General features: G+C 37.4%; 2 protein-coding genes across 4 annotated transcripts; both read left to right on the top strand.

The window, feature by feature from the left end:
- The first annotated feature begins 2,823 nt into the window (after window positions 1-2,823).
- On the top strand, window positions 2,824-5,383 carry LOC119779970 (transmembrane protein 82-like). Its single transcript, XM_038279835.1, has 6 exons — window positions 2,824-3,048; window positions 3,144-3,216; window positions 3,294-3,486; window positions 3,588-4,005; window positions 4,867-5,051; window positions 5,148-5,383. The coding sequence occupies exons 1-6, from the start codon at window positions 2,961-2,963 to the stop codon at window positions 5,217-5,219; spliced, it is 1,029 nt and encodes a 342-aa protein (XP_038135763.1). The 5' UTR covers window positions 2,824-2,960; the 3' UTR covers window positions 5,220-5,383.
- Window positions 5,384-8,972: 3,589 nt separating this feature from the next.
- Window positions 8,973-17,468, top strand: fblim1 (filamin binding LIM protein 1). 3 transcript variants are annotated; one of them, XM_038279983.1, is made up of 8 exons: window positions 8,973-9,184; window positions 9,381-9,747; window positions 12,163-12,302; window positions 13,047-13,143; window positions 13,222-13,394; window positions 15,848-16,026; window positions 17,085-17,205; window positions 17,310-17,468. In XM_038279983.1, the coding sequence occupies exons 2-8, from the start codon at window positions 9,405-9,407 to the stop codon at window positions 17,418-17,420; spliced, it is 1,164 nt and encodes a 387-aa protein (XP_038135911.1). In that variant the 5' UTR covers window positions 8,973-9,184; window positions 9,381-9,404; the 3' UTR covers window positions 17,421-17,468. The 3 variants fall into 3 exon arrangements, with proteins under 3 accessions (XP_038135911.1, XP_038135910.1, XP_038135912.1); XM_038279982.1 differs by having other exon boundaries at window positions 8,985-9,184; window positions 9,377-9,747; XM_038279984.1 differs by having other exon boundaries at window positions 8,990-9,184; window positions 9,377-9,747; window positions 13,225-13,394.
- Window positions 17,469-20,064: the final 2,596 nt, after the last annotated feature.

Below are 20,064 nucleotides of genomic sequence, written 5' to 3'. Positions count from 1 at the left end.
AAACACCCTGTAAAAGATGAAGGAAATAAGTCCTAGAACATAACAGAGCCTCCTCAGTGTTTCAGAGCAGGGACGATGTTCTGTTATTTATATGCTTTATTTTTCCATCTGTAAACATAGAGCTGATGTGCCTTGGAAAAAAGTTAAAATTTCCTCATGTCTCTATAAGACATTCTCTCAGAACCTCTGTGGCTTATCAACATGTAGTTTGGTAAATTAATATATGGCTTTTCTCTTTGTTTTCAACAATAGTGTCCTCTTTAGTCATTTCTCATTAAGACCATTTTGGCTCAAATATGACACTGATGTTCTTTGACCTCAAGGTTCACCTTTAATCTTTTTAAATGTTATTTTGGGCTCTTTTGTTATCATTCATATTATCAGTCTCTTTGATTTATCATACATTTTCCTCCTGTAGCTGCATCCAGGAAGTCGGCTACAGTCTCATGGATCTTAAATTTTTAACTAATGTGGAACTAGGAACTTCAAGCTGCTCAGGTATGGTCTTATAGCCTTTATCTTTAAAAATGCTGGTCTATTATTTTCTTTCTAATCTCCTGAAACAACTCTTTCCTTATCTTCCTCTGGTCCATGTTGAGTGTGGTACACACCATGTCATACAACAGCACAGTGACTACCTGTAGCCCTAAATATACGGTAGGCTCACTGACTGATTCAATATTTTAGACGCATGTTATGCTAATTAGTGAACACACCTTGATTTATCATGTCCTTTGGACACATTATTTTCATTTTTTTCCAGGGGTAATATCATTTTTGTTCATGCCTGTATCATCAGTTTATTCTTCTTTGAGTCATGCAATTGAAGCTTGGGTTTAAAACAATGTCTGACTTTCATTTGTTAATTTTTATAGAATTGTTATCTATTTTCACTTTTGTCATATTCAAGTTATTTCTTTGACCATTGTTGGATTTTGTTACATTGTATGGGGGGTACAAGTAATTTTGTCCATGTGTGTAAAATGCAGGTGAGTATATTAGAAGATCACGTCAAGAAGCAGTTCAGGGAGACTGAGGAAGAGTCCATCATCTTTGCTTTCTCTTTGCAAGTAGAAAGCATTTTACTCAATGCAGTCATTCCCACCAGCTTTTTGAGGCTGTTGCATAAGGAAGAGCCCTCCTCTGTTGTCTGTCAGAAATACAGACCAAGTCTGTTTTGAAAGAGCAAAAATTCCTAAAAACCAGATGATCCAGACAGGAAGCAAGACAGAGGAAGAGTGAAGGGTCATTGTTAAAAAGGCTTAATTTACAAGAGCAGAGTTGACTAGAGTTGTACCAAATCGTCTAACCAAACGGATTAACAGTGCTCTTAAAAAGTAAATATGAATACACAAAAAGAATCAAGGAATAAACAAGGAAAAAACTGCTAAACATAAAAAAACAACGGGAAAAAACTTAAACATCCAACTTAAGGAAAACTTCAGTGTATTTGAAGTGGATTTTATATGACAGACCAACAATTAAAATCAAACATAAATTTAAAATTTAAATGAAAAGCTCCAAAGAAAGATTATATTTATATTTAACATTATTGACCATAATGACCTAAACGATTAAGTGGCTTCAGAAATGGACAAATTTGTAAGCGATGTCCATTTATCGGCCTTAGTAAGTTTATTTAAATTTAAATGCAGCTGAAGCTGTTTGTTAAACATGAGTGAATAAACAGCACCATGAACACCAAAGACTTGTACAAATGGATTTGTGAAAAGCTTTGCAGCGGATTTTTGTTTTTCTTTTCACTTCCTTTATTTAGCCAGATAAAATCTCCATAGAGATTTAGGTTTCATTTGCAAGAGTAGGCCAGGGCATTAGTCTGCAGTACACATAAAGACTTACACTGGTCAAACACACTTTATAGTGAAACAGAGCTTTGGAGTAGAGTTGTGTCTGTTGCAGAGTTATGTCTATTGTAAGTATGTGCATGCTGATTAGACTTAAAGGTGATATCAACCGAAAACAGATCAATCTGAGAATAAAAACTGGGTAAAGGCTGCAGAATACTGAAGGCTTGGGTGGATGTTCACTTTCGAGCAGGAAAACAACGGTTTAGATCTTTATTCATTTTCCAGTGAAAGTCCAGAACTACTGAGATGTTTGAACATGAATGTAAGATTATCATTCAGATGCTGTGCTTTTGATTCTGAGAGTAAGCGGTTTTTCAAAGAAAAACTTTATTGCTAGTTTTGTCTTTCTTTGCTCAAAGCCTATGGAGAAATTTTTTGAAAGACTTGTAGATGCAGAAAATGCTGATGCATAGTGTTAAATATATCATATAATTTGTTCCAAATCTAAAGGAAATACATTTCCTCTGGTTGCCAAGAAATGCTTCCAAGCCGTCCATCTTAAATGCTCTGGGTAACATCAAATAATCTTCTATGGGTTGTTTGATGGGATAGACTTAGGTCTGGCAAATCAGTTTTTAGCCTGTTTGATGTAATGAAAACAGCCAAGGTAAATAATCGACCCCTGAAAACTACCTTGGAGTTACAATATTTATGCTATAAACAAATTATAATACAGAGGCAAAAAAGTATTTTGCCTTGAATAGATTTAATTAACTATACAAAAACTCTACAGGTCAATATGAAGATGAACTCATCGATTCTTATCTAAAACTTAGACCCCCATCAACTGTTTAAGAGATCCAGTTAAATCTCTTAAAACAAGTTTATTTACTTAACAATCTTATCTATCAGAGGACTTTTAACCCTTTTAATGGAAAATTTTTTAGAATGACAACTGGAGCCAAATAGTTTAACCTTTGGACAGTCAGTAGCTTGGTTCATCAGCAGGAAAAAGTCAATCTATGTTGTGTTTTCTGGCTGAGAGCTTGAAGAGCTTGCTTCATGGTGGTGTCTTCCGAGATTTTCAAAGGGCAGAAGCATGACTGGAACATACTATTTTGAGTGCAATTTTTAGGCAATCGAGGAAAAAAAATGAATATATTTTTTCCATTCTTTTGGATCCTGGAAGTGTTTGAATGGTCACCTTTTGATTCGAATCCAATTGACTGTTTTCTTAAGGGTCAGTTTACAACAATGTTCTTTCTAATCTGAATCCCATTTTTGTTCTGATGTATTTTTCTGCTTTTCATATACTGTTACGTTTGTATTTTAAAGGACTTATAGGAGCGTGTGGAGTGTCAGTCTTTTATAATTTGATGAGAGTTTATAATTTCATTCAGGCATGCAGGTGAGTCATAGTACAAAAAAGGAAAAATAAGGCTTGCATTTTAGGATGAGTGTGATTTTGCTTTTTTGTTCATACAGTGATTCGGAAACTCAAAGTGGAAGCAAGCAGAGATCATCCTCCTCCACAAACCCTTTGAGAAGGAAATGGAAAGCGGCTCTCCAGTTCTGGTTTCTGACTGGAGTTCTGTCTTTGGTGGGCTCGAGGGTCTCCTCCCTCATTGTGCTGGAGTTTTCCCTCCGAGTTGTTTCTGCATTGACCTTAGCCGGAGCGGTGAGTTCCTTAAGTTCGCAACAAGAACATTCTGCTTTCAGTTTACCTCACATCTGTGTGCCTGCAGATGTAGACTCAGTACTGTTTCTGTCTAAAATCAGGATGATGACTCCAGAGGTCTGGAACTGCTCCTAATCCAGAGTCAGTTCTCCCTGGGCTGCGGCCTCACCTGCACTCTGGCCTTCATCCATCAGGGGGCTCCACACAGCTCCTTCGGCTTGCTGCTGGCAGCTGCCCTCAGCTGGGTACTGGCAAGTTACAGCAGCAGTCTGTGGAGCCATGTGGCCAGACTGTTCCCACAGCACAGAACCGATTGTTACTGTGGGAAGTGCATCAGCCTTCTAACCTCTGGACACACCATGATGGCTTCACTGCAAAGAGCGGTTATCTTGGCCTTTGCTACAGCAGCTGTGGCTTCCACCACCACTGTCTATGAGCACTTCTTATCCCAGAAGGATGCCATGAAATTCTGGACTCCCCTGACACTCTGCTACACTATGCTGGTGGCCTATAACCAAGGTGATACTCAAAGTAGATGATTGTAATACCAAGGTCTGCTCTAGAGCTGCATGTGGCTCTTTGGGCCCTTTACAGAGGCTCTCAGTAAGTTTGGCTCAAAGTGGGGTGGAACTGAGTAGTAAAATTAAATATAAAAAAAAAAAAAAAATTGAAAAACTTGAGACTATAAAGTTTTACAAAAAAGCATAAAAGTTAAGCGGGGTGAAGGACCCATGAGTTTTAACAAATTAACATTATATCACGCATTTTAGACGAAGTTCATTGAAAAAAAGAAAAATAACACTACCTCTTAATATTATAATCAACATTAAAATAAATCCGGCTGCTGGAGGCAGAAACCGGGCCGCTGTTTAAAGTCATCATAAAGTTCCTCAGACTATGCATAACAGAAGGTTGTACCTAGTTACTGTTACTTTGATATGCAATAGGACATTGTGCTCCAGGGATATCCCAGGCTTTGTCAACATAGGAATTGAGACATATTTCTCATCTCAAAAACCTTCAAAGCTGATAATTTTTTTAGTTTTATACACTGTAAATATAGCAAAAAAGATTGTGTAGTGTAGTGAAAGGGAGCGTGTTTGAAAGGTTTAACTGGCGGCCTTGATAATATTGTTAAATCTGTTTAAGACCTTTAGAGAAAACCTGAAAATGACCACTAGCAAGTTAATACTTCCAGATGTCACTTAAAGGTGAAATAAATTATTAAACTATCACGTTGAATCTGATATTGAGCTTCAAATGCAGAGACTGAGATAAAGATATTTTTAGGGAAAATTACACTGGTGCTGAATCATAGAAAACATTTAAAACAGATGAATAATTCTAAAAACACAATCTGTTTTGTATTATAATTCACAGAGGAACAGAAGCGAATGACCGTTACAGAGACCCTCCTGCGCACCGTAGTGTTGCGACTGGGAGGCTTGCTGGTGCTTATGCTGGCAGTGGGATACTGGTCAGATGTTCTCCATGTCCTCATCGCCTTTCTGGGAGAAGGAGTCTGTCTGCTGCCTGCTCAGGATCTGCTGCAGGCTGCAGTAAAGGTTCTTTCTTTATTGGATTGTAATAGCTACATAGTTGGTTATTTTACTTGAAAATTCTAAAAATCACTGATGAGAGCTTGCATTGTTTATTTTCAGGAAGAACAAGAGAGCAGCAAACTCCAAACAGAGGTCCGACCACATCTTAAGGAGGAGAAAAAGAGTCGATGACATGGCATCCAAACAAAGCATCATGGGTTAAAAGAATGATCTGGGTGTTTTTAGAAATGTTTCTAAATTTGCAAAACCTAGTTTTGAATCTGTGCACTGTGTTTTAAGCTTAAAACCAATTGTTCATGCAAAATTATGAAATAAAGCCAGCTGCGAATGTGTTACTTGTTGCATCAAGCAAATAACTTTTTTTTTTTTAACACAAGACATCTATGGATATATCTGCAAAAAACAGGCATTTTCAAGATTATAGTCACAGCAGCCAAACTTAATGTCTGTTGACCACTAATTGCTACCACATGTTATCAATTTTGTGGTTCTCCACCAGTTTTCTCTCACTTACATGAAAATATTATAATCTAATTTCTTGTACTTTATTTAATTTTAAAGGCTGCACTAATTTACAGGGCCTTATGGGGAGATTTGTACAAGACCTGATGAGAAATCTTCCCATTAAAAAAAAGATAAGAGCAATAATAACAGTGGATAAGGAATCGCTCTCTTTCCAAGAGCAGTGAATATTACAACGACATTAAACTATGCTTCTGTGTATTCACTCACTCAATTAGTAAAGTCAATAGTTATTGATTAAACCAACACCAAATTGACAGGTGAGAGTTGCCCCCCTTCAGAGCACCTAAAAAGAGTCTGAAGGTTGGGTTGTGTAGCTCTGTATCACCAATAGTGTGATGTCAGAGCTGCAAGGCATGCTGGGAGCTCATAATTAAACCATGATTATCCCAGCCCAACATTAGTATACATTTACACAGATGTGTAGCTTCAATTGCCAAAATGAAGCTTGAATAAGGGATAAGAAATTATCATTGAAAGATTATTAGAAAAAATCAACATGAGCAACTGAAGGAGTTAAAGTGTAAATATGTTTTTGATCAAACTGATGTGCATCTGTGCCTACTCTGTAGAAGTAAGTGTAACGAAAACAATCATAATGACTTATAATAAGGAGCAAAAAACAAATACAACTCTGAAGAAAATAAGGATATATATCCTGAGTAATGAATTTACTTTCAGCAATCCTAGTGCAAAGTTATGTGCAAAAGAGACAATAAGCAGATTCTTAAGAAGTTTGCAACATTTTTTGGAAAGGTCATGCTCCAAGCTTTGTGGCATTATTTTGGATTCAGCTCCTCAAGTCCTGACATCAATTCAGTGAAAAAGGACTGCAGTAAATGACTACTGAGACTGTTAGTCAGCCCTTGATGTCCAGCATACCTGTCTGACCACAGAGATGTCTTTTGGCGGAATGGTTAAAATTATCATAGAACTTTAAAACTTGTGCAAATCCTTCAAAGGAGAGTTGAAGCTGTTATAGCAGACGATAGTAGCCTGCCATCATATTAAACCCTATGGATTCTAAATGAGGTGCCACTCAAATTCATGTGCGAAAAGTCACACGAAAGTCTAACAAGTCTAAGAAAGCTTTAAATGCCACAGTCCTCAGTGTTTGTATATTTTTACATTTTGGAATACAGCCTAGCATTTTTGATTATAGGGACTGAGAATCAGACCAAAATCCACCTGAGAATCTGGGGCAAGAATTTAAAACTGATGTTCCCAGATGCTATCTATTTACTTTGAAGTTTAAATCCTGTTGGGAAATTCGTTGAAATAACAAGTGTTTAAAAAAAATAATCACAGACTTCGCTGAGTAAGATCAGCAGTTGAGGAAACCTTTCCCCCAATAGAAACCAAAGAAAAGTTATTTGCTTCTTCTACTTTCCTATTTACATTTTCCTCAATCAGTGGTGATGGACAGTGAGATTTAACTGCATCATTCAAATTCTTGGACTCCAGGAAATACGATCTTATGATCTCATCTGGTTCAATTCAGTTCAGTTTATTTATATAGCACCAATTTACAACACATATAATCTCAAGGCACGTTACAGGGTCAATACAGACAGACTGGTTTAAGGTTTGCATAAAGGAAAACCACTTGATTGCATCAAGTCGTTGACTTGCAAGACATGCTCATCCTGGATGAGCTTGCCTCACTATGAGCACGTATGTAGTGACAGTGGAGAGGAAAAACTCCCTTATAACGGGAAGTTCTGCTTATACCCTCCAGCAGAACCGGGCTCAGTGTGAGCGGCCATCTGCCGAGGCCAAATCTGGTTCAAGGTTAATGTTAACTAGCTCCACAGGTGAATCCATCTAGGAAAGACGCAGCCAGGCAGATGAGCTCCGAGCCAATTCTCTTGTCAGGGAATGAAAGAGAGCACCTACAGTTAGCAATAGTAAAAGAAACAGGACTTCACTGAAAAAAAACGGGCCAAGCTCCAACATCTATTAACAGAGGCTTTGATGGCAGCAGCCAGCTAATGTTTCAATCCAGGATGGTGTCACAGCTAAACGGGGACAGACCAGATGAAGTTACTATGATGAGAAAAAGCAGAGGGAGCATAAAGTTATCGGTGGAACCAACAAATACTGCAGAATTGAAGAATAGAGATAGAATGAAGCAGAAAAAGTGTCCCTATGTCCTCAAGTAGTCTACGTCTATAGCAGCATAACTATAGAGATAGCCATCTTACCTGGTGTTTTCTGTAAATGTTTGATTTTTTTTTTTATCATTTTAATATTTTATGGATGTTGGGTTAAAGGTAAAATGATATACTGTGCCTCAAGTCAAAAATCAAAGTCATGCAACTAAAGGAAAAGAAGGAGGTTCACACAGTTTAATGAAGAATTTTGCTGTTAGGGGGAGGAGCGTGAAGGTTCTGGGATTGTATCATCCGTGGGCATGCTCCCTCCTGCAGCCGTGACATCACTGCAGCATTCCTTTCCACAGAGCTAGAACAACAGAGACCCCCATCACTCTCTTCATTGCCATCTGCTATTAACCCTCACCGCACTGCCCCAGTTTTGCACATACATCGAGAAAACTTGGTTTCTAGCATCCATTTTTAGATTTAAAGGGAAGGAAATGACATCACAGTCTCCTGAAAGTAGTCATAATATTTGCTTATCAGCAACCCTGATATGTTCACTTCGGCCCAACGAAGAACCACAGCTTTTTGATCACTCCACACATCTTTCTCTCAACTGATTTGTCACAGAGCTCTGGTTGAAAGCATAGAAACAGATGCTGATCACCAGAAACTTCAACGAAAAACTTTGAAATTCCACATCTGTTATCAAACTATGTTTCCCAATTTAGAGCTCTGCAGGGGGCCCAAATGCAGCTAATGCCACAAGATACTGATAGTGTGTAAAGACTAAAAGTGATACAATGTGGGGGAAGGGAAGAAGGAAAGAGGGAGAAGAAGAAAAAAGAAAAAAAATCAGGCAGACCCAGTGAGGGAGGTAGTGAAAATAAGGTTAACAGGACAATAAGGGAGAGCTATACAGGAGATGAAAAATTGGACACTTGGAGGTAGAGAGTAGCTCAGAAACACAGGTACAGTCAATTCCGGATGGTATGCTGATAGATAACATAGTGGGAGTTGGCTGTGTGTCTCTGCTTGTCCACGTCAGGGTAAAAAAAAAAAACTTTTATGACACTGTAGAAACAGTCCTGTTGATTAAACTGTACATTGCACAACTTTTGTGTGAGTGTACGTGCCTCTGAGTCGGTGTATGAGCGTTCCAGTGCTTGCCAAGTTTTCATAGTGGATGGATGTGTCATGATTTTTTTCCTTCTCTTTCTCTCTTTTTTTTTTACTGCACTTTGCCAGAGATTAGCTGTTCACTTTTTATGGTTAGGAGGGAGGCAGGATTGTCATTCAGCCAGAGAAAGGAGGAGGGGTCGGCAGACGGCAAAGCAGGAGAGGGAGGGAGATAGAGGAGGAAAAAGGAGTGGCTTTCTGTAGATAGGCGCCCCTTGCCACCAGAGTAAAGTCTTCTCTCAGAGGCAGCTCATGGGAGTGAAAATAAAACAGAAAAATTGACACACAGAGCAGAAAAGAAGAAAAGAAGAAGATAAAGGCCTGCATTTGTTCCAGGTAAGCAGGAACCAGATGTTTCAGATTCTTTCATTTGAACCATTCATTGTAGGTCATAAAAGCTGAAGGTGTGTGATTATTCTTCTCAGGAGGAAAGTTAGAAGTCTTTTAATGTTGACTGAGGGCGTTCACTGCAGTCAAGACAGAAACACATTGATCTCTGTTAGTAATAACAATTGTTCTGTCATTCAGTCAGGCTTTATCAGGGTTTCATTCCACCATGGCATCAGCAGCTCCCCAAAAAAGGATGGTCTCCTCCGTCTTCATCACGCTGTCGTCCCCTCACAGAGCCACAGTGACACAGCAGAAGAAACCTGCCCTCCAAACGCAGAGTAGCTCGGCTCCAAACAGACAGCACACCTTTGCCAGAGCCAGCCCCGAAGATGACAACCTTGCTGTTCTCAGGCATAAAACAGAGGATCAGTCACCACCTCACACCCACGACAGACACTGGACTCATGAAGGGCCGCGAACCAAAGCCTCAGACTCACAGAGTCAACCCCAACCTGCCCAAACAGGACGACCGAAAGCAGAGGTGCAGGAGACAAATGGGAGATCTGCAGGTATTCATTACAGAGTTTTCTTCAAAATGCTTTCATTATGGGCCTTCATTGTATCCCATGGTTAAAATGTTGAGATTTCTAATACACGCCTCTTCCGGTAATCTCCACAGAAAAATGTTAGAATTTAAAAGGCATTAACTGCAATATATGGGATTCTCTTGCTCGGTCCAAACTAATTATTGGCTGCAGTGGGAGCTGTAAACAATAAGATGAAGTATTCTTCAGATTTCTGAAGCCAGGAAGTCAGACATGATTAGGCTGAAACATACTTTGTTTGGTTAGAAACCACTAAGTTGGAATTTTCTCTTTTCCATTCAAACTCCCTGAACATTTTTGATTATTACCTATGTTACACCTACAAACCCCAGCATATCTTGCCAATACTGTATTAAGACCTAATTAAGTACTAATTGTGACATAGTAAGAGGAAAGGAGATCATTTTCAAGAGACTTTACATAAATAAAATTTAGAAATGTGTGGGACACAATTACATTTATCCCGCCTGAATAAAAAAAACAACTTGGCAGCATATTTGTAAAACTTCTAATGTATGTCTTCACAAGCTTTTAATGTTTTGTACCTATTCTTCGTTGCAAAACAGCTCAAGTTCAGTTTTCTCATTGGGAGTCAGATCCTCTGTTGGATTTAGGTCAGAACTTTGACTAGTCCACACTAATACATGTCTGTGCATTAGTGTGGACTAGTCAGTTCCATTGTATCTCTGGGTTTATGGCTGTACGTTAATGAATAAATCGATCAATCAATCAACCTATACCTTTTTATATGACCCTTTAAGAAATATGATGTGATTAAAGAGCTGTACATAAAATCAAAATATATGAGAAAACAAATATGGATAAATACGTTTTAAGCCTGTTGAATAGGCTTAAGTATTCAACAGTGCAAATGTTGGGATACAGAACCCAACCCACTGGAAGGGCCGGATCACCCCAGTGTTTGTACCTAACTAGAGCTGGTTTGTTGATGAATACTCAAAGAGTTTCTACAGGTGAGGAGGGGCTGCTAAAGGCTGTTTTCCTGCTGGGTGGTAAATCCCAATCTCTGGTATTGAAAGATTTCCTCCAGAGTTTCCCTGTTTTTAACTCCATTCTCATTCACATCTGACCAGCTTCTCTGTCCTTGTTAAAGAAAATTCTCCCCACAGCATGACGCTGCACCGTGTATATATTTCACGCTGAGGTGGGCGTGTTCAACACGTAGTGTTAGTGTTTCCTTCTATACATAGTAATTTACATGATAGACAAAACATTCTGACGAGAGCAGCTTCTTCCACGTGTTTTTTTGCCAGCTTTCCTACATTGTTTATGGTAAACAGATTCCTTTTAACAATCCAACAATCTTTCTGCTTCTCTATAAAAAGATACATTTTCAGGGGGGGGGGGTTTCTCTATTTTTTGGATCTATGCAGCTAATTAGGAACAATTACTCTGACTGACTGACCTGTCAGTTTAGGTGAGCAGCCCTTTTCTGTTATCTGCATTGTCGTTCTTGTCCTCAACTTTCTCAGGATGTGTATGAACCTTTTTCATTCCTTTTGGTATACCATAGTCTTTCTTTTCAAATGATGGACTGAAATGTCCTTGAAATACCCAATGCTTAAAGAAATGTCCACAGCTTATCTCTGACCTTTCTGATGGACTCCTTTATCTTTATGATGTTGTGTCATCCATAATGTTCCTTAACAAACATTTGAGGCATTCAAAAATCAGCTGTATTTATAACAAGGTTAAATTACACAAAGGGGGGCTCTTTTTCCTAATTAGTAAACTCCTTTAGGGAGTTTTCTCTTATTTCATTTATCTTTTTTTTATGTCTACAACATCAAGTATTCTTTAAGCTTATTTTCTGTTTAAACCATGAAAAATGTGAAAAAGTTCAAGGTAAGAAAATACTTTCAGATTTGAAATTAGTTTCAGCTATGAGACCGATATAGAATCAGCAAGGTTTAGTTTGATGACAGAAGTGGAGCAACATGCAAATATATTAGAAACCTCAATGGATTCTACCCTGATTCACTTTTTTTTGTTGTTCTCCATTTCTTATTTTTGTAAATTCTGAGGAGGAGAATTAAATAAATCTGCACCGTTGTGCACAAAAATGCTAATTAGGGTAGCATGTTTGCTAATTATTTAATGTGTATTTATTTATTTATTTATGTAATTTGAAATTTCAAGAGGTGAAATTCAAGCTTTAAAATTCAGGATGAATTATAATAATTGTCTTGTTTTATTTCTACCAAAAAAAAATAAAAGATAACTGCATTCTCCAGACAAAGACAAAAATATAAACAACAAAAACACATATTTAAAAATCCACAACAGTTCAAAACTCCCAATATATATTTTTTGCTTCTTCTATGCAGAAAATCTAAGAGTTATTTTTTCCCCCAACAGAGCTCTTCCCTCCCCCTCCTCCTCCTGATGTGCTACCTTCATCATTTTCTGAGGACTCAGCACTCCCTCCACCTCCTCCATGCCTAACATCTTCACTTGATCCACCGAGTCCCCACCAGCAGTCACTTTCCAACAAAGAGGTATCCCATCCCATCCCATGTACTGTACAAATCATCTCAAATTTCACATATAATTTACTCTTGTTCAAGGAAGGGGTTAAATCCTCAAAAAGACTTAATTAAGTCAGACACTGGGTTATAGAATAAGCAAACTGAGAAGAAAAGTAAATGTTTTTCACATACAACCTATATCCCAGTCTATTTCTGTTCAGTGGGAAATCCTTTGTTCTACTATTGTCTAAACTCAATAAAATTAAACAAATTATGAGAAAGAGGGGAGGATTTTCAACAGAAGAGTCATTGTTTTCACTGGTCGTGTGTTTTACTTTGAAACTCTTCCTGCAATTTTACTCTTTGTCAGGGTTTTCCTGCAGGTCTACAATCTGTTTATCCACAGTTTTAAAGAATCAAAATCAAGTCATTTATTTTTGAAAGAAAGGACAAATACCGGTAATTTCTTAAAATTTGATTTTGACATAAGCATATTTTTTCATACATAATAGAAGAGATTAAGAATAGTCTTAATTTGACTTTTTCATTATTTTGTTCAGAGCAGAATGGTTTAACATTTCCACACTGAACTAGATCTAGTCAATAGATATGGATGATGCTACGGTAAAACCTAAACGCTAAATGCAGAAATAAGAACCAGATAGCTTAAAGGTCACATTATGCTTTCTGATAAATACATTTCTATCAATCTTAATTTCTTACAATCATGTCTGTCTGAAACATTAAATTCTCCATAATTTATTGAATTTTTAGGTGCATGCTGCCTCCTCACCGTCCAGAGGCTCAAATGGTGATGACGAGGCTATTGCTATTCACAAAAACAGTCATGACATGACCACAGAGAGCAAAGGTAGAAAGATTTTCTTTTTAATCTTTCAGTTCAACACGCATTATCAGCTGACTATAATGTTACTATTTGTTTTTACAGCAGATTTGTGTGGCTTCTGTCGGAAACCCATGGCTCTTTCTGAACCTGCTATAGAAGCCCTGAACAGGATTTATCATGAGGGCTGCTTCCAGTGTAGATCCTGCCACATTCCCCTGGCTGGGAAACATTACTACAACAAGGCAGGCATCCCACTTTGTGAAGACTGCTATCAGGTAGCTAATCTTACATTTTCTGTACCTGCATGTACAGAAATTAATTAGCCCATCATCTACAAATAATTATTTATGGGGAGGGATCATTGTTTTTTTTACTTGCAAATGGGGACGTGTGAAGGACCACTTTCAATTAGCAACACACAGACATACATAATGCATGTACACTCACCTTACTTCAACCTAGAGTTGTTTAAACTTAATGTGTATGAAGCCAGAGCACAGAGAGGAGGAGGAGCATGCATACTCTGCACAGAGAGGCTTTAGGTGCATAAAATTCAGTTTTACAGGACTTCTTTGAAAGCAGAGCTGATGTTGTTCCACAGTTTAGTTTCACTTTAAATTAATTAAAAGTTGACTGAACTACATGGAATACTAATCTGTTATTGATTTCCATATTCCATATACCATATAGATATAATAGATATCTACATTGTCCTACAGTGCTGTGCTTGAATGTTTCAAATTTTTGCCACATTTCAGGCTTCAAACATAAAGATATTTAAAAAGAAATGTGAATAATGAACAACAAATGGGACACAAATATGAAATGGAATGAAATTAACTGGATACTTTAAACTTTTTTAACAAATAAAATAAATGAAGAGTGGGGCGTGCCAGATGAATCTGCCCCTTTACTTTCAGTGCAGCAATATCTCTATAGAAGTTCAGTGAGGATCTCTGAATGATCCAATGTTGACCTTAATGACACACCAGGTAGGTCTGAGATGCTGTTGTGGAGAAGTTTAAAGCCAGGTTTGAATACAAAAGGATTTCCAAAGCTTTAAGCCTCCCAAGGAGCACTGTGCAAGCGATAATATTGAAATGGAAGGAGTATCAGGCCGCTGTAAATCTAGGAAGACCCGGCTGTCCCTCTAAACTTTCAGGTCAAACCATGAGAAGACTGATCAGAGATACAATCAAGATATCCAAGATCACTCGGGGTGAACTGCAAAGATATACAGCTGAGGTGGAAGACTCCTACTTAGGACAAGCAGTCATATACTGCACAAATCTGGTCTTTATGGAAGAAAGAATTTTCTATCCATATAACATCTTGTTTAAAGTTTTGACCAAGGCACGTTAGAGACACAGCAAACATGTGGAAAAAGGTGCTCTGGTCAGATGAAACCAAAGTCTAACTTTTTGGCAACAAAGAAAAATGTTATGTTTGGCAAAAAGCAACACAGTTCCTCACCCTGAACACTTCATCCCTACTGTCAAACATGGTGGTGGAAGGATCATGGTCTGGGCTGCTCTTAATCAGCAGGGATGGGAAGGTGCTTAAAATTGATGGGAAGATTAAAGAGGCCAAAGGAGCAATCTGGAAGAAAACCTTTTTGGTGTCTTTAAATGACCTGAGACTGGGACGGAGATTTATCTTTCAACAAGACAATGATACAAAACATAAAGTAAAATCTACAATGGATGGTTCACAAAAAAACATATCCAGTTGTTAGAATAGCCAAGTCAAAGTCCAGAACTGAAATTAATCGAGAATCTGTGGAAAGTACAGAAAACTGCTTTTTGCTCTCCATCCAACTTGACTGAGCGACAGCTGTTTTGGAAAAAAAGGATGGGCAACATTTCTCTTGATGAGCAAAACTGATAGAGACATACCCGAAGCGACTTGAAGCTGTAATTGCAGCAAAAGGTGGTGCGATTAAGTATTACCTCAAGGGGGCTGAATAGTTTTGCAAACCAAATTTTTCAGTTTTTTATTTGTTAAAGTTGAAAATATCCAATACATTTCATCCCAATTCATGATTGTGCCCCACTTGTTGTTGATTCTTCACAAAGAATTACAATTTAATGTCTTTATTTTTGAATTCTGAAATGTGATAAAAAGTTGAAAAGTTCAAGGGGGCCTAATACTTTCACAAGGCACTGTAAAGAGGGTAATTCTGACAGATATGCTTTACGTTACTAAGAATGTTTGGGGGGAGTCGACTATATATTACTGTGTTTAAATCTTATGTATTTAAGAAAAAACAAAAATTTGCACTCAATCTATGAGCATTACGAAATATATTATAATTTAAAAGACCTTATTTTTGCCAGCATATCAATACCCATGAAGTTTAGATGAAAACTTGCTTTATAAGAGACATCTACTGAGGGATGATGCATCTCTTAAGTCCTGTATTGAGTATTTGCTGGATTTGTTTTAATTTCCTGAAGAAACAGCTCTGTCTGTCCTCTAGATGTTTTTAAGGTCCAACAATTCATTCACACCCTGCAGATTAGAATTAGAAAAATGTAAGGTTAATACAAATTTAAACTCTTCCTTTTAATTTGAATACTTTGTATGTCATTCATTTCAATGTTGCTATTTGGTTCAACAGTCTTTTAAGGTATAACAACTGAATAAGTTTATTTTTATACCGGTAAAGTGTGAGTACGTTTTTGGGCCTTTGAAATAAGTCAGTATTGCATCTTTCTCTGTGTTTTAGGCCAGTTTGGAGCTCTGTTGGTCGTGCGGGGAAGTTATTACAGATCAGATAATCCGTGCAATAGAGAGAACGTACCATCCATCCTGCTTTACCTGCACAACATGTAAGCAGCAAATAGGAGCACAGGCCTTTGCTCAGGGGGAGGTCGGTGAAGTGTACTGCCTGCAGGACTACTACAGGTATAAACAATGATGGCAAGTAGAAACAGCAACGAAAATGCAGTATACACTCTGCTCTGTTTAGTTGCTGTTGCTTTTTTTTTTATTCCAGTCTATTGCAAAGTATTAACTCTCTTTAAATACTTCTCATTTTTTACACACACACATACACACAATTGTCCTTAAAACCAAAGAGGAAATTGAGAGATCAGACAAGGTTGCCTAACTTGCCGTTTTATAAAAGTATTTCTTTTCTTCTCGGCTTTTAACCAAGTTTGAGACTTTTTTAATCCATCTTTTTATCTATTTAGTTTTGATATTTTTCTTGTATTTTTCCTAGCTAGAGCTGTAAAGGGTTATTTTTTTGCATTTTCTTTCAGTTTTCATCAGCATACAAAACTTTGGTGAATACTGTTTTAAATGTGCTTCATAAAAAATGTGAATTGTATTGTATGGTATATAGATTAAGACAAAGTAGTGGATAATATAAAAACAGCAGTTTAAAAACCAAGTAACTCCCCAGAAAGTTCAAAACTATATATCTAGATTTAAACATTTAACAGTAATCTGCTTGACCAGTTATAAATTGAGTAAGTAAAGTGTAACAGCAAACCTGCAAAGACCAGGCAAATTTACTTAAACCGGAAGTCCGAATAAGTAGAATGCAAGCTGGGTTTGCTGTGTTATGAACTCAAAATTGACATCCAAAAACTTTCTCCATCCAATCAGACTGAGCTGGAGCTATAGATATCAGTTTTAGTTTTTACATGTTAAAAGCTGGAAGAGGAAAACCCAAAGGGACCGCCAAGGTGTTTTTTCAAAGTATTGGCTCAGGGGTGTGAGAACTTGAAAGCTATAATATACGGTCAGACTAACTTTCCTTGTTTCCAATTAAGGGGCTGTGAACACACATGAATGCAATCCATTCAGAGTTTGTTTTAAATAACATCCCAATCATTCTCTATTTTGTGTGTGCATTTTAAACAGCCATTTAAATTTATGTAAACACTTGAAAATATTTAAAATCCTTTTCTAAACACATCACATATATTTTCTTCTTGAAAATCATTTATATACAGGAAATATGCTCCAAAGTGTAGTGCCTGTGACCAACTCATCATTCCTAAGGAAGATGGTACTGATAGCTACACTGTTGAGTGTCTGGGGCACTCCTACCATGAGAACTGCTACAGATGTGAGGTGGGTGTTCTGCAAACAGTTTCCTATAAGGATTTACTGGCAAATGTTTAAACACACACAAGCACATTATCCTGCGGTCGACATTACTTTCATCTTGTCTGCAGGTCTGCGGCATCCAGCTCTCCCCTGAACCAAACGAGCACGGCTGCCATCCATTGGAGGGGAAATTGTTGTGCAAAGCCTGCCACGTGAACCTGGTGTCCGTGCAGCAGTAATATAAGTCAAACTATCGGAAAGCAATAAACACTCCATATTCAGACAAATGAGAGACATGTGCCTTTTCAGGAGTTTATGCATCATAATGATTTATATCAAAGGAGCATTTAATTACTTTTCAATATATCTGGCTTTCTGGAAAAGAGAATTCTACTTTTCTATTATACTTAATAATTTTACACTCTGTACTAGAGATAGAAATGCATCGAACATATTTATGCAACTGGCTTTGCAAAAACTATTTGTAACAAACTAGTAGAATATGGTTCATCATGCTTTCACTCAGCTTTGTACGAAAATAACAAAATATTGTACTCATTTATAGAAAAACTGAAGTAAAAAATTACATAAGGCCTCATAAATCAAATTAAAAAACACATGCAATCAAGATGTTGCACACAGTATGTACTTATATTAAGTCATAATCCAATAACTGGTGGAGACAAATCAGAGTAGAAATTAGAGGCAAGCTGCTAAACATTAAATCCAGCATTTTTTCTGTGATAGTATCCCCCCCGATGTGTCAAATTATTAAAAAAAAATGTCTCTGCTTCTTCTTCAGTTTCATCTTTAAAGCACATATCACACAATAGCTTCTCGAATGACTGGTCTGTTAAAATATATAAAGAAAAAGGAAACAATAAAATCTTTTTCTAAGAAAAAATAGTTTTTTCTGTTTTTATCTGTTACTATAATGATGACTAAGTTTTTGGAATTTTACGGAATTTCACAAATGTATCTTTGCATGTTCATTTCTGTTCTTCTTATTTGTCTTTTTAATCCATATTTTATCCAAGTACAGGATAATCATTTATTAAATTTTGCATTCTTAATGGTATAGTCGAGGATTTTTGAGAATTTTTAATAAGACCGGCCCTCTCCACTGGTCCCTGTACCCGCTCCCGAGAGGCAATGCCTATTAAATGTGTGCAAGAGAATGCACAAGCCCATTTGTCCTTGTGCACACTCTTTTAGAAAGTTGCTGTTTGCATCGATCGTACAAGCTTACTTTCCAGAAAATTTACCCTTTTCCCACTATCTCAGACTCACCATGGGTAAGTGAAAATAGGGACGAGCAAAAACATTACATAAACATATCAACAGAATGAGTGACAATTAGGAGGACCGCTTATTTTTTATGATCCACCTGGAAAAAGAACATCCTCCACTGTACCTTTAAGTGAATATAGTGATACAGCTCCAACGTCCCTACCTTGAAATGCTGTTTAAAATATATCACATGTATAAAAAAAAAACCTAGGTAAACAAAAGAAAGAACACTGAAAATGTATTGGATTTCCTGTACAACTGAATAGTAGAAAAATGGGCAACACTATATATCATAGATGAAGAAAGTTCAAATTCTGGAAGGATGTATGTGTTCAGTATTTTCAGACATTTGTCTTACAACTTTATTCATACTTTTATTGTAAAATGTTCTTAGAGCAAATGTTGCAGGGAACAAAGTGAGCACCGTCTTGTGGATTTACCATCACTCCTGAGCTGTGGTCTCTTGTGTTGTCATTTGAAGTCTCAGGTTTCCTGTCTGACTCTGACCAGTCCATCTGTCTCCTTTAATTTGAACAATGTGTCCCTCAAAATAGACGCTGTTCTTCTTGGAAGGTACAAAGAGTGTATCAAGCACAAGAAATATAATTTCATGCATGTGCTATATCAAATTAAAGAAGGACAATGAAACAAGCAACAGACATGCATGAGACTTTCTTCTTTTATCTGATTGTACTTTATTTAGTTGCCTTCTAAAAAGCCTTGTAGGATATTTGCAATACTGTACATTTTTCCCTAATATTTTCTACTTATGCAACAACTTAACAGAAAAAAACTGTTAATATTAACAAAACAGGAGATGTAAAGAGGTAAAAAATATATAGAACCAATTTTATATTTTAGGTTTTAGCTTATTGTGCTAAGGGCTGGGGATTAATAATGTTTTCTTTATAATCTATCATTTAAATCAGCCAAAAAAGTTGCTGTGAGAAAAAAAAAAGTTCTTATAAAAATTCTTAATATTTAGAATAAAAGAATTATTTAAAATTCCTTTTACCCCTTTTTAAGGCCTACTGCATATCCAGGACGGTGTCACAGGGACAGGAGTCTCAGCAGGGATTCCAAGACTCCCCTCTCCTCAGACCCCTCCTCCAGCTCTGCTTTGGAAACCCGGAGCTTTCCCAGGCTGGCTGAGAGTTCGCAGCTGCTTGATAAGGAAGCTCATTTCAGCTGCTTGTATTCAGGATCCCATTCTTTTCACCATGACCTAAATTTCATAACCACTGGTGATCACAGTGGTGTAGACTCCCCATTAAATTGAGAATTTCATCTTGAATTAAGCTACTTCTTTACCACAATCGACTGCACAGGGTCTGCATTACGGCGGCAGTAGCACCAATCCATCTGTCATTCTCCCACTCCATTCTTCCCTCACTCATAATAAACATGAGTCTGAGATGTTTTAACTCCCACCTTAGGCAAGGACTACACTCCAAGCCTCTCCAGAAGAGGACCATGGCCTTAGACTAGGAGGAGATTATCTTCATCCCCACTGCTTTGCACTTTGCTGCAAACCTATACTAGAGTTATTTGCCAGAGGGAGCCAACAGAGGCACATCATCAGTAAAAAGCAGA

This window comes from Cyprinodon tularosa, unplaced genomic scaffold, assembly GCF_016077235.1.
Source record: "Cyprinodon tularosa strain WSP-4 unplaced genomic scaffold, ASM1607723v1 ctg154, whole genome shotgun sequence".
Taxonomy (NCBI): Eukaryota; Metazoa; Chordata; class Actinopteri; order Cyprinodontiformes; family Cyprinodontidae; genus Cyprinodon; species Cyprinodon tularosa.
The sequence above is the reverse complement of the archived record's forward strand: the minus strand, read 5'-3'. Positions and strand labels throughout refer to the sequence as shown.

What these genes read in the sequence shown, in the direction of transcription:
- LOC119779970 (XM_038279835.1), top strand. Translation starts at nt 2,961, where the DNA reads ATGAATATATTTTTTCCATTCTTTTGGATCCTGGAAGTGTTTGAATGG. An exon ending in AATTGACTGTTTTCTTAAGG is followed by an intron (nt 3,049 to 3,143) that starts GTCAGTTTACAA and finishes TGTATTTTAAAG; the next exon opens with GACTTATAGGAGCGTGTGGA. An exon ending in GCTGGTGGCCTATAACCAAG is followed by an intron (nt 4,006 to 4,866) that starts GTGATACTCAAA and finishes TATAATTCACAG; the next exon opens with AGGAACAGAAGCGAATGACC.
- fblim1 (XM_038279983.1), top strand. Translation starts at nt 9,405, where the DNA reads ATGGCATCAGCAGCTCCCCAAAAAAGGATGGTCTCCTCCGTCTTCATC. An exon ending in TTTGTGAAGACTGCTATCAG is followed by an intron (nt 13,395 to 15,847) that starts GTAGCTAATCTT and finishes TCTGTGTTTTAG; the next exon opens with GCCAGTTTGGAGCTCTGTTG. An exon ending in AGAACTGCTACAGATGTGAG is followed by an intron (nt 17,206 to 17,309) that starts GTGGGTGTTCTG and finishes TCTTGTCTGCAG; the next exon opens with GTCTGCGGCATCCAGCTCTC.